The 15,174-nt window shown below is 45.4% G+C and overlaps 1 protein-coding gene across 3 annotated transcripts in view; it reads left to right on the forward strand.

Annotated features, from left to right (window-relative positions):
- Positions 1 to 15,174, forward strand: part of RUNX2 (RUNX family transcription factor 2) — a gene marked incomplete at both ends in the record, with an annotated part of 213,030 nt that overhangs the window by 53,568 nt on the left and 144,288 nt on the right. For 2 of the 3 annotated variants that reach the window (XM_084203333.1, XM_084203334.1), the window contains 2 exons: positions 3,056 to 3,339; positions 10,259 to 10,415. In XM_084203333.1, coding sequence (XP_084059459.1) covers positions 3,056 to 3,339; positions 10,259 to 10,415 — 441 coding nt within the window. Of the gene's footprint in view, positions 1 to 3,039; positions 3,340 to 10,258; positions 10,416 to 15,174 lie in introns of those variants that run through there. The other variant, XM_084203332.1, reaches the window with a different exon arrangement.

Consider the following 15,174-nt stretch of genomic DNA (forward strand, 5'->3'; position numbering starts at 1 on the left):
GATCCCTGTGGTTGTCGGGAGTAGTAGGGCGAGCTCAGGAGGAGTTCGCAGCGTTACCCACATGGATCGCGTCTTCTCAACAGGACAGAAAACTTCCAGAGCCCTTCCAACTTTGGGCCGGGAAAAGAAAAAGAAAAAAAAAAACAAAGCCAACCGTTGAGGAAATGAAGAAGCGGAGGGCACAGATCCCTGCGAGGCAGTGGGTCGGGGGTGCCGCTCCCCGCGGCAAGCGTGGGAAAGCCGCGGAGCGGAGGGAGGGAGGGATGGAGGCACGGCTGCGGAGCGGGGCTGGGTGGGCGCCCGGCGGGCGCGGAGCCGCAGCCGCGGTGCGCGGAGCGAGAGCTCTCCCCTGTGACCGATCGGCGGAGCTTGCGGGTTGTTCTCTGCTCCGGAGCCGAGCGGGGCAGGAGCCGCCGCCGCCGCTTCTGCACGCACCTTCCCCGGGCACAGCCGGGGTTTGCCCCGGAGGGGCAAAAATTGGGGGTAGCGGGGCGGGAAGGCGCGGGGGCAGCGGTGCCGCCCCGCAGGAGGAGGGCGCGGAGGCTCCGCGGGGGCAGAAACAGCCCCGGAGGTGCCCCCAGCACCGGCAGCCACACACGGACACCCCGAGCCCCGAACGCGGGCTGCTCCGCCGGGGCAGCTCCGCCCGGCTTTGGCCGCAGGGTCCGGCGGGACAAACCTGGCTGGGTCGGGGTGCCGGGCTCGGGGCTCGGAACGGCTCTTGGAAGGGCCACGTCCCCGCACCCCCAGCGCAGACAGACGCGCACACACACACAGCGCCCCGAGTCACACACAGGCGGCGAGCAAGGAGCACACACGCAGCGCCGACTTTTTACAAGAAGGTGGAAGTAGCAAGTCGGAGTCAAACCTTAGAAATTAGAGGGCGGGTTGTGATAGGCTGTTATCTGCGCGGGGAGGCGGTGACACTTTCATACCATTGGGTATGTAAATGGTTTTTAATAAGATCTGCCCTTTTTTCTTTTTTTTTTTTTTAAGGGAGAAAACAAACCAGACTCCCTTTACCTTAATAGTCTGAAGGGGGTTTTATAGCTTTCATTCATTCAAGGAAATGGTTTAGGCTTTAGACTACTGGAGGCTTAGCAAAAAAACTCTTTGGCAGCAGATTATTCTTACTTTTTTTTTTCTTTTTTTTCCTTTTTTTTTTTTTTTTTTTGCAAACAAGATTTTTCATTACTTTTTTTTTTTTTTATTTTATTTAAACAAACAATCCCAAAAGTGTTAATGGAAAAAACCCGGAGAGAAGTGGAGATCGGAGACCGTCTCCTGCTCCCCCCCTTCCCCGTCCCTCTCCTCGTGGGTGAGAGTTTCTCCTCCTGGGGGGGATGCACATTGGTTTATTTATTTTGAAGGCTGCAAAAGTCTGAGGACTGAAGCACCACGTGCTGCTGACTCTCATCAGCATAATGATCGCCTTAGCCAGAGAGTCCTGTATATATAAACCACAAAAACCTAATCATTAGAAATCCCAGCCTCCAAAAACCACATTCAGGACAAAAAAACTGTGGCGTGGGTTTGTTATTTTTTTTCCGGCTCCTTCATCTTCCCCGACCTCAACTTCTTGGGACCCAAAAGAAGTTTGTAACTTTTGGTTGCTTTTTTTCATAATTATTATTTTTAACCCGATTTTCCAGAAAGAAAAAAAAAAACTCAAAGAAAGTGACATTTTAATGATTTTTTTTTTTTTTTGCTGCTGTTGTTCATCAAGGGCGGAAAAAAAAAAAAAGCAAGATTTTTGTTCGCCTATTCAACTCAACGGACTTGGATCCAGCAGCGACTTCATGTGAAGGACCGGGCTGCACCGAGGCTGCCTTTTCCTAGAATTTGCTTTGTCATATTTTAGAAATCAGCCTAAGGAGGGGTGTTTTATTGTTGTGTTGATTGGTTTTTTTCTCAGCTATAATCCCTGCTTCTTTTTCCCTGAGAATCCGAAAGTTCACATTTTTTAAAGTACTGATCCTCCGAAAGGAACTAGCTAAAAAGTCTCTTTTAATTATCAACCCTGTGACTTTCCTCTTCACCCCAACAAGCCCAGTAACTTTGTTTCCCCGCCGAAATCGCTTTTTTTTGGAGGGGGGGAGCCACTTTTCTCAAGCCCCTTCCCGAGCTCCCGCTTCCTGAAGCCAAAGGCAATAAGCGGGGGAACCCAGCGGCTCCTCGCCTCTGTCCCAGCGAGGCTTTTTGTTTGCTCGTTTTTTTTCTTTTTTTTTTTCTTTTTTTTTTTTTTTTTTTTTTTCCTGCGTGTGTGTCCGGAGGAGGAAGATTTCTTCGGAGGAAACCGGGACGTTCCCCTGAACCCCCCCTCTCCTCTCCGCTCCTCTCCGGGGCTGAGTTACGCTACGATTCTGGCGGCCACCAGCAGCAGCAGCCCAGGAAGCTGAACCAGCAGCGAGTTCTACTTCTCCCAAGACAATTTTTGGAAAATCCGAAAAGGAAAAGAAGACGTGGAGGGAGGGGAAGAAAAAAGGGAAGAAACTCGAGCACTTGAGGGAAGAAGCGGTGGCTAGAAGGAGGGAAAAGAGCAGAGAGACTGTGCGAGAAGGAAGGAAGGAAGGAGGAGGAGAAGCGGCAGCGCTTTGCAGCTGGGCAGAAGCCGGGACCATGCAGTTTCCAGCCGGGCTGTGCTGAGAGGGGCAGCCCCGGACCGACCGCCAGCCTCTGCCTCCTCGCTGCTCCAGGCTGCAGGCGCCCCCAGACCAGCATCACCCCTCTCCCCGTCCATCTTTCTTTAAAAAAAACCAAACCAAAACAAAACAAAAAAAAACCAAACCAAAACAAACCAAGAACAGACTGAGATTTTTTTTTCCTCGTGCATTTAATCCGCTCCTTTTTTTTTTAATTTTTTGTCTGATTTGCTTTTTTGCCCCTTATCCTCACCCCTCCACTTTTTCATTCACCCCTTTTTTCGCTAGATATTTTTTTTTTACAACCCCCACCCCCCACTACACGCCTCCTCTACCAGCGATCCCCCTACCGCTCCCCCCCCCCCGCCCCCCAATTCGCTAACTTGTGGCTGTTGTGATGCGTATTCCCGTAGATCCCAGCACCAGCCGGAGGTTCAGCCCCCCCTCCAGCAGCCTGCAGCCCGGCAAGATGAGCGAGGTCAGCCCGGTGGTGGTAGCCCAGCAGCAGCAGCAGCAGCAGCAGCAACAGGACGCGGCGGCCGCCGTGCCCCGGCTGCGCCCCCACGATAACCGCACCATGGTGGAGATCATCGCTGACCACCCCGCCGAGCTGGTCCGTACCGACAGCCCCAACTTCCTCTGCTCCGTCCTGCCCTCGCACTGGCGCTGCAACAAGACCCTCCCGGTGGCGTTCAAGGTGAGACACCCCCCTCCCGCAGCCGCCGCGGCCCGGGATGCTCCCCCCGCGCCCCCTGCCCTTCCTCCCGCAGGGGCTTCTGTGCCCCCACCCCCCGGCCGCAGTGTCTCCGGTGATCCCCGTCCTGCAGGAGCGTCTGTGCCCCGCGGCCCGGAGGATTTTCTCTCGATGTGTCCCGCAGTTCCACCCCGCCAGCCCCGTCCTTCAGTGCCTTCTGTGCCCCCCCTCGGCCTGCCGGGACTTTTGTGTCCGCAGCAGCTCAGTGTCCCACCGGCCCGCAGGGGGTTTCGGTGTCCCCCCTGCCCCCGCGATGTCTCCGGTGGCCCGCGGGCTGCAGTGCCTCCTGTGCCCCCCCTCACACCCCCAGCCCTGCAATGCCTCCCGTGCACCCCCATCCTGCAACGCCTCCTGTGCCCCCGCGGCCCGGGGGGCTTCTCTGACCCCCAGTCCTGCAATGACTCTTGTGTTCCCGCCCTCCCCTCCGAGTGTTCAAGTCCTGCAGTGCCTTCTGTATCCTGTCACCGTCCTGCTGTGCCTCCTGTGCCCCCATCCCGCGATGTCTCGGAGTGCAGCCCCCGCAGTGCCTCTCACCCCCCTCTCCCGGTCCTGCAGTGGCCGCCGTGGCCCCGTCCAGCCGCGCTTCCCGTGCCCGCCGTGTTCCAGCTCTGCCCACCTCAGCCTTGCTGCGCCCCCGGTGCCCCCCATGCTCTGCCCGCCCCCCCTGCACGGCCCGCACCGCCGGAGCCATCCCGTTATCTCCATCCCCGCGGGGCACTACCGGCGTGTTCCCCCCGCAGCCCAGGGGTACCCTGTGACCCCTTCAGCATCCCCCCGGGAAACATCCCAGCCCCCCACAGTCTCTCTCCGTGGGCTTTTTTTTGGAGAAACCTGCTTTCCCTCCCTGGGGAAGGAGGGATTCAGCCCTCGGCCGGAGCTCAGTGCGGCACCCCTCCGCCTCGAGAAACCGCTCCCTGACCCACGGGGGTGCCCCTTCCTCCTCTCCGCTCCCGGGAGTGGGACTGGAGCAATTGGGGTGGCTCTGAAGCGTGCGGGGGGTGGCTGGAGTCCGAGGGTCAGGCTGGAGAGGCAGAGTGGGATCGCGGCTTTGCCCCCCGACAGCTGGGACAGAGATGGGGCTGGGAAAGGGGGACACAGAGCACCTGGAGGGGGGGACACGGGGCCCCTTCACTTCTCCTGGTGGACAACCGAGGAAGTGGCTGCCCAGAGAGGCTCTCCTTGGCAGGGTCGCACATTTCCATAATAAATCCCACCCCGCTCTGCACTGGGGATGCTGCTTTTAATTTTCTGTCTCCATCCCCACGGCGCGCTAATGAGAGGAAACGATTTTAGAAAAAAACCTGTAATAATAACAACAATAATTGCGGGCTTTAAAGCAAGCCCTTTTCCTCCTCTAGAAATATTTCCAAGTGTTCCCCCTGGAGTTTTCCTTCCCATGGCTTTTGGTAGGGAGGGGGCAATGGCTGGGGTGTCCCCAAGTGCCTTCCTGAGCAGGGCATGGGTCAGAGTGAGGTGGGGTGGCCCTTCAAGGGTCTCAACATACCCACATTTTCCTGAGAAAAATAACACACCTGGAAATCCCTGAAAAGACAGAAAAGTTTAGAAACAGTCTCACCCAGTGCGTTCCAGAACATTGCCTTTTTCTTGTGTTTCCTGACCGCCAGCCGTGTTGTCATGGCCATTTGTTCGGGAAGAAATAGTGAAAGTGGTTAAAGGAGCCCCTGGTAAAGTGAGTGGTGAAAACGATGGAGGTTTGCTTTGAAGATGTTACGGGTGTGCGGGTGAGGCTTGGCTAAAGTGCTCGTGTGTGTGGGAACAGCTTGAAGAGGCTGAGATTGCGGGAGGAACCCTTTGCACAGGGCCTGCTTGTGCAGGACACGGTGGTCGGACTGAGCAGAAATGGCAGGAAAGTGGGGTGTCTTTTGGCTTGGTGTAGCACTCAGAGGCTCTCTACATGTGGATCACAGTGATTCTGATTCAGAGGGGCTGCGGGGTAAGGAGGAGGAGCTTTCAGAGAATTAGGATTATAATTTAATTGAGCGCTAGATTAGGTTGGTGTTATAGTTACTCTTTAAAGCAGGGATGCAGGAGCTGTTGCATTATCGTGCTCACATTGCTGTTCTCATTTGAGGTGTCTGAGCCTTCTCCTGCCTCACAGCAATTCAAAGGATGCGGTCGCATCTCATTAGAATAAGGGAAAGATCTAAACTAAATATTAAAGTATTTAGAATATTATTACAGTAAGAATGCTTGCATGTGATAAAAAGGTAGACAAAGGATTAGACTGTTCCCCAATCTTTTTGTGTTCATATATATGTATTTATATGTGTCTTACATGTGGGTCTTGTGTGCAGATCTGACCGATTTTCAGATGCGTCAGAGGCCCACGTTGCCCCTTGTACCCGGCTGCTGTGGGTGCAGCTGTGTTTTCATGTGCAATATGTACTTTTTAAAATATGCCAAAATTATACATGCCCTTCTTTACCTGTATATTAATTTGAAACTCACTTAAAATACTTCTGACCATTAAAAAAAAAAAATCTATTTAATTTTTCAAATGCAACTTGCATGTAGCTGCCCAGTAGTTTTAGAGCAAAGGAGCAGCATGTATCATAGAGTGAAACACTTGGTTGTGTTACAACAGAATGGGAATCAGCTCTGAAAGGGAAAAAAGAGACAGATTTGAGCTATAGAAACCTCAGCTAAACAATAACTTGAAAATGAAATAGCTCACAGACAACACACTTTGTGAAGTTTTATTGGCAATAAATAATATGTTGATGATAATGTTTTGAGTGGTGCGTTAAGTGTGTCATAATTCTCTCGCAGCGATCTCAAGCAAAAACGTACACTGGATATAGCACTGTTTTAATTTAAAAAAACAGATATAAATCATATGCAGGAGAGGAAGTATGTTATAAACAGTGCTGGGTTTGATTATAATTTTTTGAAATAGTGTTGGCTTACCATTAGGTTTAAATTTTAAGTATTAATATTTCCACACACTGGGGAGGGAGTCCCTGTCGTGTGCTCACTAAGAAAATTGTTAATGCAGCCTGGTTCTGTGGGGAACAGTATTTGATGAGTACTTGTTAATACAGCTCTAGCTGTTAATATTCTAGCATAAAATAAATGGATATTGTTCACCCAGGTCCAAATCATATTCACTTCTTAATCTCAGTACCCAGCAATGCTTTATTTGAGTCGAGTCATCAGAATTTGGCCCCTCTGTGGGAGTTTTTACTGCAAGTCATAAAGACCCAAATTGCCACGTTAGAGGTTAGAAGTGACTTCTGTATGATGCTAATAGCAGTAGAGAGTCTTAGTGGACATAAAGGCAGGGGAAAAAATGGGATGTGGAGTATAAAACATCTCCCCAGTAGCACCACAGTAGTTCAGGGTCTGTCAGCATTTCCCTCCAAACCCCAATTTTCGGAGTTTATAACTCAGCTGTTTTAAATAGCTTCAAGCTGAAACCTGCTGTATAAATTTTCAGCCCAGATGTAGATTTGAAACAAAAAGTAGCACGAATCAGTTATTCTGTTTTAAGTTACAGGACACTGAAATGTTTTTAATAGTATCAGATGCTCTTTTGGCAATGTCTGGGAAAAGCATTCTCAATACAGAAGATTTTACATTCAGAGGCTGTTAGAATTCAGTGTTTCGCAAGAAAGCTTTTGAAGTGGCAGATATCAATGTTTGAGAGGAACTAGTTAGCATGTACACTAGTGTTGGCTACTTTTTTTTCAGACAAGCATTTTACTCTGCAGAAAGTCTAAGTACCTGCTATTGTATAGGAGTTTTGCTTTGTGCTTATAACTTCCGTCTTCAGGCTACATACTTTGGCCAGTTCAAATCCCACTGGACCGAAACTGGGCAAACAGGTTGCCTAACCAGAATTGTGTTATGCAAAAAACACAAAGTTATTTTCAACTCATAAGAATTGCTTTGGTTTTATTTTGGGGATTCATGTACATTTTGAGCTCTAGTTGAAAGGAAAAGAGAAAAAAAAAGAGCAAAATCTACTTTTAACCTTCAAAGTATCTAGGGAGCTTAGTATGGAAAATAAAGATTTTGAAATAGTAGAGATATTGAGTGTTAAAGGATAGGTAAGGAATGTGCACTGTGCCTACTTCTAGTCTTTAATTTTTAACACAATCCTTACTCATTTCACAGTTCATTTACGATCCTCTTTCTAAGAATATCTAATTAATTTTGTATTGATACATGGCCTAATATTGCCAAATCAGGGTGTATGCCAACAGTTGTTCAGTTTGTACAATTACTTTTGAAAACTCTCAAAATGACGGGTACTTTTCCAGGTTTCAGACTTGTTTTGTGAATCTTTTTTCTACCCAGCACTTCTACATATTTGTGCAATAGTCTTAGGCTGTTTTGTGGTAAGAAAGTATCAAAGTAAGAAAAAAAAATAAGCCTTTTACTCCTGGTGCATAGCAGGGGAGCTTCCCATGTTCTAGAGCTATATTTTAGGAGCCAAAGTTTTTATTTTCATCTCTGACTTCAGTTTGTCTTATCCTTTGGTCCTCTCTGAAGGAGATGAACATCCAAGGCTTCTCAGTAACGACGCAGCTCTTGATTAGTTGCGATCGCTCGGCAACAGCGGCAGCACGTGCAGCTCTGGGCTGATGGCTAAGCTGACAAATTGAACTGACACCGAGTGGAAAGGGCAGGAAGGAAAGCTCTGAAAAGCAACAGAGGACAGAGGGGAGCCTTTTAAGGGATTTTGCTCCCTCCTGCCAGGTGTTATAAGCTGCACCTGGGTTTGGGACTGAGATGGGGCTATGATGGTTCTGCCTGTCCATGCTCTGTGGGTACCTGGGGAGAAAGAGGTGAGCTGAGGCTTCAGGGACCTCCCTCCCTCTTCCCAGGCCCCTGGCAGCCTTGTGCTTCCTGCTGCACTCTCAGGTGCTTTGCATTTCTGGAGTTAATGTGATTTTTTGTTGTTGTTTTGTGAGGTATAAAAGGCACAGGGTGCAACTCCCTGGGATGCTGATGGGCATGACAAGACCGTCCAGAGATAACGCGGTCTGTTGCAGATTGGGAAGGGAGTGGTTTATAAGTAGTCTAAAGCCCCTTGCTTCGCAGTTTAAGCCAGTATCCATTTGTTAATGGTTAGAGTCAGCTCTGTAATCAGTTCACCAGATTATTATTTGTTATTTGATTATTATTTATTATTCCTTACACCTGGCTTTGAAGCTGTCAGACCTGGTTGCTGCCAGACTCAAGGCAGAGGGTTATTGGGACCTCAGATCTTAGCCATGATCGTGGTTCCTTTGTTTTTCTGTTGAGGGACTTTCATAGGACTTGAAAGTAAAATCTTTGTTTGATACATGAAGACTTCACAGTAGTTTGTGGCAAATTTTAGCTTTTAGTTTTGGGTGGTATTAATGGTGGTTTATGCAAAAATAGAAAAGCAGGTAAATTCTTTTCAAACAGGGTTTAAGCTTCACTTGCTTCTTTCTCTTCAATATTTCTTTCAAATAAAATAAGCTATAGTTTTCAGTAATATGGCCTATTTCTATATTATTGTAATTCCTCTTTATTGTTTTAGAGAAACATTGTACAGTTCACTGGACCACATAATGCTCTCTCTATATATCTAGAACTCCTCATTCTTTTCACTGAATTAATATCACCTGCAACCAGCAATTATTATTTTCAGCCAGGATCATTTATGGAAAAGACATTTCAGGAAGGCCATGTGATAAAATGTAATATATATTACAGGAGACAGAATAAATTACTCTGAATTAAATAAAAACTCATATCTGACCATGTAAAATGGTAATAACTACAAGGGGGGGACACTTTGTAGCTTAAGATATTTTTTCAAGTTCAGGCTCAGCTTGCAATATTTCTGAATCTCTTCTTGTTATAAATTTATTTTCAGCATCAGAATTAGCCAGCAGGGGAAAATGAGGTCATTTTATTAATACTTTTGTGGACATTTTTTCCCTGTGTGTATATTTTCTTCCTAATAACTTAGCATTCCTGTGTAACTTTTTTTTGCTTTAAGAAGCCACAGAGCACTAACACTGTACGTATTCCTGGTGTTTTCAAATCAGAAGCTGTCTGCTTCATGACATTTATTTAATCAGATGTTGGAGCACTGCATAACCACTGAAGCATGAAAGGGAGGTTATCAGGTAGCTGGAACGCAAGTAGAAATGAAATACTTTGATATCTTCTGTTCACCCATCCTGGAATTTGAGGGAGGTATCAGCACTAACTACATGCGACTCTTGCAAGCACTATGAAAATTTACATGCCTGCAAGGAAATACAGCTTTGTTTTATATAGCACATGAGGAGTTTGAATTCCAGCCATAAAGTGCTCCATTGTAGAGCGTGTTGGGCATAGAGCTTTGCTTGCTTGTGCCCTGAGTGCCACTCCTGGGATGGGTGGATGCACAGATCCCTCTGGCTTGAAGTCTGAGGAGCTGAGGGGTCAGGGTGATGGGTGCAACCAGAACAGAACTGAATCTAGGTGATAAGACTGCTAATACTAATTTCTAGCTTTCCATTTTAAATGCTCTCTTTAAATGCTTTCCCGTGCATAATTTACAAACACAAGCCTTGCCTCGTGTTCTCTCGCTGCTCCCTGCTTGCTAAGAACCGAGTTGTCCTTCAGAAAGCATTAAAGGGTGCACTCAACATAAGGATGTTGAGCGTTTCTGAAAAAATGCCACAATGAAGAAGCTCTGAGAAACGGAGCCAACACACGACGTCTCTGTGTTTGATGTGGCACTCTGTGCACAGCGCGTACCAGGCTCCTCACCACAGAGCTTCTTCACGAGCCTGGCAGCCTGCAGAGCGGGGAGGGGAGCACACACCTCCAAAGTGTGGCTTCACCAGTCGTGATTGTCTCCCTGTTTCTGCAGGTGGTGGCCTTAGGAGAAGTCCCCGATGGGACGGTGGTGACCGTCATGGCTGGAAACGATGAGAACTACTCTGCAGAGCTGCGAAACGCTTCTGCTGTGATGAAGAACCAGGTGGCCAGATTTAATGACTTACGATTTGTGGGCAGAAGTGGAAGAGGTAGGCCACTGCCTTTTACGTGTTGGTAATGATGTGGAAAATGGTGCCAAGATGTCAAACTTCACAATGAAATATCGATTAACCCATGAATCCATTGTTCACAGAATCACAGAAAAGTTTGGTTTGTAAGGGACCTTAAAGCTCATCTCATTCCACCCCTTGCCATAAGCAGGGACACCTGCCATTAGACCACGTTTTTAAGGTTGTCAGTCTTTTTTTTTGTAGTACACTTTTTTTTTTGATGTACACATATTTTATTGTCAAACTTCAGCATTTGCACAAAACAAGTTAGGAGTCTCTGTAGCTTTTTATCAGACAGAGGTTTTGAAAAACGATTCCAGGAGTACCTCTTCCCTGTTTGAATCACACAGGAAGAGTGGAAGGAAAAGGGAATAGCTGAGATCCAGGTTATGCAGAGTCAGGGGAGTGTATTTTGGGCCATGGCAGTGAGAGGTGGAGAATTCCCTGTAGCAGTGGAGCTACTTCTGAAGTTGTTGTAGAAGACCTGTAATTAGGGGGAGTTTGCATATCACATGTTCTATAGGTTGTATTCTTTAGGGACTTAAATCTTTCAAGGCTTAGCAGCTGTTGGTAGAAAGCTTCCTAGTGGCTTTTCTGCCCTTTAAACCAAACTGTTGATAACCTGTGAAAATCACCCCCACTTTTCTTTTGAGTAAGCTGGTTGACTTTTTATGAATTGCTGGTAAGATTGGGCATGAACTAAATTCAACCTTTACTTTAAATGACAGGGCAACTTTCAATTTTTTTTTCTTTTTTTTTTTTTTCTTAAGATGTAAAGTGCTGTCATTGTCTTCCAGCTCTTTAGGAGTTTCCTATAATCTGAAAACTGCACTGCACTTATAGAAAGCTTTTGTAATGATTGCAAATTTGCGAGAATTCCTCTTTAAGGGTCACACAGCAGCTTTCAAACTTCAGGTAATGATTGAAAGGATAGCTCAAAGGAAGCTGGCACTGCAGTTCTTGTTGCAGCAGTCTTCAGAGTAGTGTTGTATCAGACATTGACCCAAACTACATATTTTTTTCCCTTTATGTGTTTGAAGTAATTATTTTTTTTTTTCTGAATTAGCCCTGCATGGGGCAAAACAAAGCAAAATAGGCAGAATAATTGTGCTGGGAAATTAGCAATAAGGCAAATTTTACAGTGGTATTCTTTAGAAAGCAGTTGCAGTTCATCCTACAGAAAAGTTTTTGTCCAAAAAAAAATTTAAAACACATGACAGAGGCCCAGATAGTCCAAATCAGTCAGCACATTTTTACAAGTGCTTTGTGAAAGTGAGTCCATAAGCATGACTTACAGTGACTATTCTTTATTTTAATTACCAAGCCAAAAATTCTCTTTATCATTTTAGAACTTAAAAAGAATTAATAATAGAGGATAACTTGAAAGAAAGAATAATTTTACCAACACTAATGCAACATAAATATAGTGGTTATTCCCCCTGTGAATAAGGTGTTGCCTATCTCTTCCATTTGCCTTCTTTAAATAATCAGTTTGCTTTGTTATTCTGCTGACGGATTAGGTTTGAAAGTTCTCTGGCTCTATCTCTACTGCTTTTCAGTAGAAGTTCAGTAGTGTATCAGCCTTTTAGTAGTGCTGAAAAAGGACTGAAATGTGATGCACTACCTCTGATCTGAGGATTTCATTTCAAACCTATGATAAATACTTTTTATTAAAGCATAGGAAATGAAATAGACGGCCTAAAGCCTCAGTAGATACAGATACAGACACAAACACAGAGCTCCTAAAATTTGGTTCCAGTAGTTTAATTTATATTTTTATCTAGCAGACTTGGAATAGACTTTTTCTCTGATCAATCTGGGTAGAATCTATGGAAAAGTGATAGTATACTTTTCAAACCCTCAACATATTTATTTAAGAGACTTCAAAGAAAAACAAAGGGTGTGCACTGTTTTACTATATTGGCTTTCTGAGTTTTGGCTAGTTTCCCAAGTAGCAATTTTTATATTTAAAAAAAAAAAAAAGAAAAAGTAAAAAAAAAAAAAGGAAGAAAAAAGACAGACTTAACTGCTTGCAGACTTTTCACGCATGGAAGATGAAGAAAGCTTCTTTTGATGAAGTGTAATTATGTCCAAACAGAGCTGACCCCCTCCCCCTATATTTCTTATGATCTTAACGGAAGAAAGTAGGGCTTTTCCTTTGAAGCAGCCGGGACTCGGTGGAGGATCTGAAATGCTGCATTCTCCTGCCAGAGGCAGGATGGAGAAATTGGTCCAGACTTGTCTTCCAGACTTAGAACAGAGAGGGGGAGAGAGAGAGAGAGAGAAAGAGAGAGCAAGAGAGAAGGAGAGTTATCATTGATGATGGATTTTAGAACTCTGCTTAAAATAGAAGGAAAAGAAATCAGTAGTTGCAAACAGAAGTGAGAAAGCTCCTTACCTAGACAAATATCAGTAAATACAAGTACTGAAGTAGAGCAGGAAAAAATAAACTAATAAAGAAGTTATTTTTCGGTGGCAAGAAACTAATCCACACCTGTTCCTGACTTGAGATTTACATCTTTCTAAGCAGCTCGTGCTTTGATCTCTGTATCTCTAAATTTGATTGTGAGGTCTGAATCATCAACTTACCACTTCACCTCCTCTCCCACGTTTCTACTTGCTTCCCATGGCTGAATGGAGAAACCCGATTTTTATACGTATTCATTTTGTTTGCCTGACAGAAGCTTCACGTTTCTGTTTGCATAATTTCTCTTAAACACCTTTTTGGATTCATGAGAGTAAGTAACTGGAGTGTTTGATGCAAATGCCGCAGTTGTTTGTATGTGGTTTTCAGGCAGTAGCTCACTTTTACAAGCCTGATCCACAGCACAGAGAAGAAAGAATTCCTGTCTTCAATAAGCAAAGGATCATAACCTTAATTTTGTTGTGTCCCGATACTTTAATCACATTAGCATCTAACTGAAAAAATATGCAACACGCACACACAAGCTGCCGAGTCTCCTTTCAAGCTCCTTTCTGGGGTTTGCCTTGTGCTTCAGCATATGTCCATCTCATCCTCCTCTGTGTCAGCTCGGCTCACATGTGTGAATAACAAGGAATGCACAGTTTAGACACACTGAAGCAATAGTGCCAGATGACTGCTTGGCTGGGGAATTTAATAAAAGAGAGCTACAATTAGTCTGTAGCTTCTGAAAGTGGATAGTTGAAATGACTAAAGGCAATAAAGAAAGGTGATAAAAAGTGCATTAAAGGATTTTGAAGCTGAGGAGGGATAGCTGTGAAATAGCTGTGGAAGGCATCAGCATCACTGAAATGGGGGACCTTAAAAAATTTATTTCATTCTTAATCCTGTAATATGTAAATCATCTCTTGAAAGCTCTGGAGTGCCCTGGCAGGGCTGTGCAGCTCTCCACAATGAAAGGCTCTGTGGTTTATGGAGTGTGAGGGGCCTTCGTCAGTGTTATTTCATCCACACTTTGGTTTGTAAAATACCAGTTAGGGGACAAAACAAATTTCCCTCTCAAATTAGCTGCTTACCTCTTCAGCTCAGGCTGGCTGGGAGGTGACTATTCAAAAATTCTCACTGTCAAAGTCCAAATGTAGTCTTTTTATTAAGGAATGCATTTTTTCTAGCCACTGTATCCTGTTGAGATATATTTAGTGTAAAAAATATTGCGGTGCTTTTCTACAGAATGATTTTGCAGCTTCTTAAAAATAGCATATTTTGTTGAGTTATTTTTTTTGTCTTAATAGACACTTATAGGGATTTGTTGTGTAAAGAGAACAATAGCATAGAAGGCCAAATTCTTCACTTAAAGGTGTGTAGAAAAGCAATAGAAAAGCCCCTTTTAGTGTCTTTTTTACCAGTAATATTCTACTGATCATCTAAAGGCTACTGTGATCTGATCTGAATGTCATCAGCATACAATTTAATGGTCACAACATTTTGGCATGGTAAGCTGGTGCCAAAGGAAGCCTTAAAACCTGAGCCTGGAGAACTATGTGTATATATGTATATGTATATATATATATATATATATATATATATGTGTGTGCAGTGGGCTGAATTCCTCTTTGGAGAGGGATAAAAGGCATGGACACATCTCAGCCCTGAACAAGCAGTGTGGAGGCACTGCCGGGCTGCTGCTGTGTGTGTGAAGTCTGCCCACACCCTGTGCTGACAGGACACACTGTTCACCTCAGGCACAGCAGGTGGGCAGGACTGGATAAAGACTGGACATCCAAAATACACCTAACTCCACCTAACTCTGCTCCTGTGATGATTTAGGAAATAATCCTTTTTCTAGTGAAAATGTGAAAAACCACTTTCCGCCATGCCAGTGGGACAGAATTCAGCATCCTGAGATTTTTGCATGCTTAAACTGACTGAGGGCAGGTTTAAATTGGATATTAGGAAGAAATAGTGAAGGTGGTGACTCACTGGCATGGGTTGCCCAGAGGATCTCTGGATACTCCATCTCTGAATGTGTTTAAGGCAGGCTTGGATGGCGCTTGGAGCAACCTTGTCTAGTGGAAGGTGTCCCTGCCCATAGCAGGGGGATTGGAACAAGATGATTTTTGAGGTCCATTCCAACCCAAAGCATTCTATAATTCTATTTGCCAGGGTCCTGACCTTCCCTCTAACCTGCATCTCCCAGAGAGCTGGGCACAGCTGGAGCACAGCTTCACCTGGAAAATCATTTTACTCTAAATGACAGTTGTATTTCCTTTAAAAAAATCTATGTCATATTCTAGTTCATGAAAATTACAGCCAAGA

Source organism: Fringilla coelebs (genome assembly GCF_963513975.1).
Source record: "Fringilla coelebs genome assembly, chromosome: 3".
NCBI classification, from domain to species: Eukaryota; Metazoa; Chordata; class Aves; order Passeriformes; family Fringillidae; genus Fringilla; species Fringilla coelebs.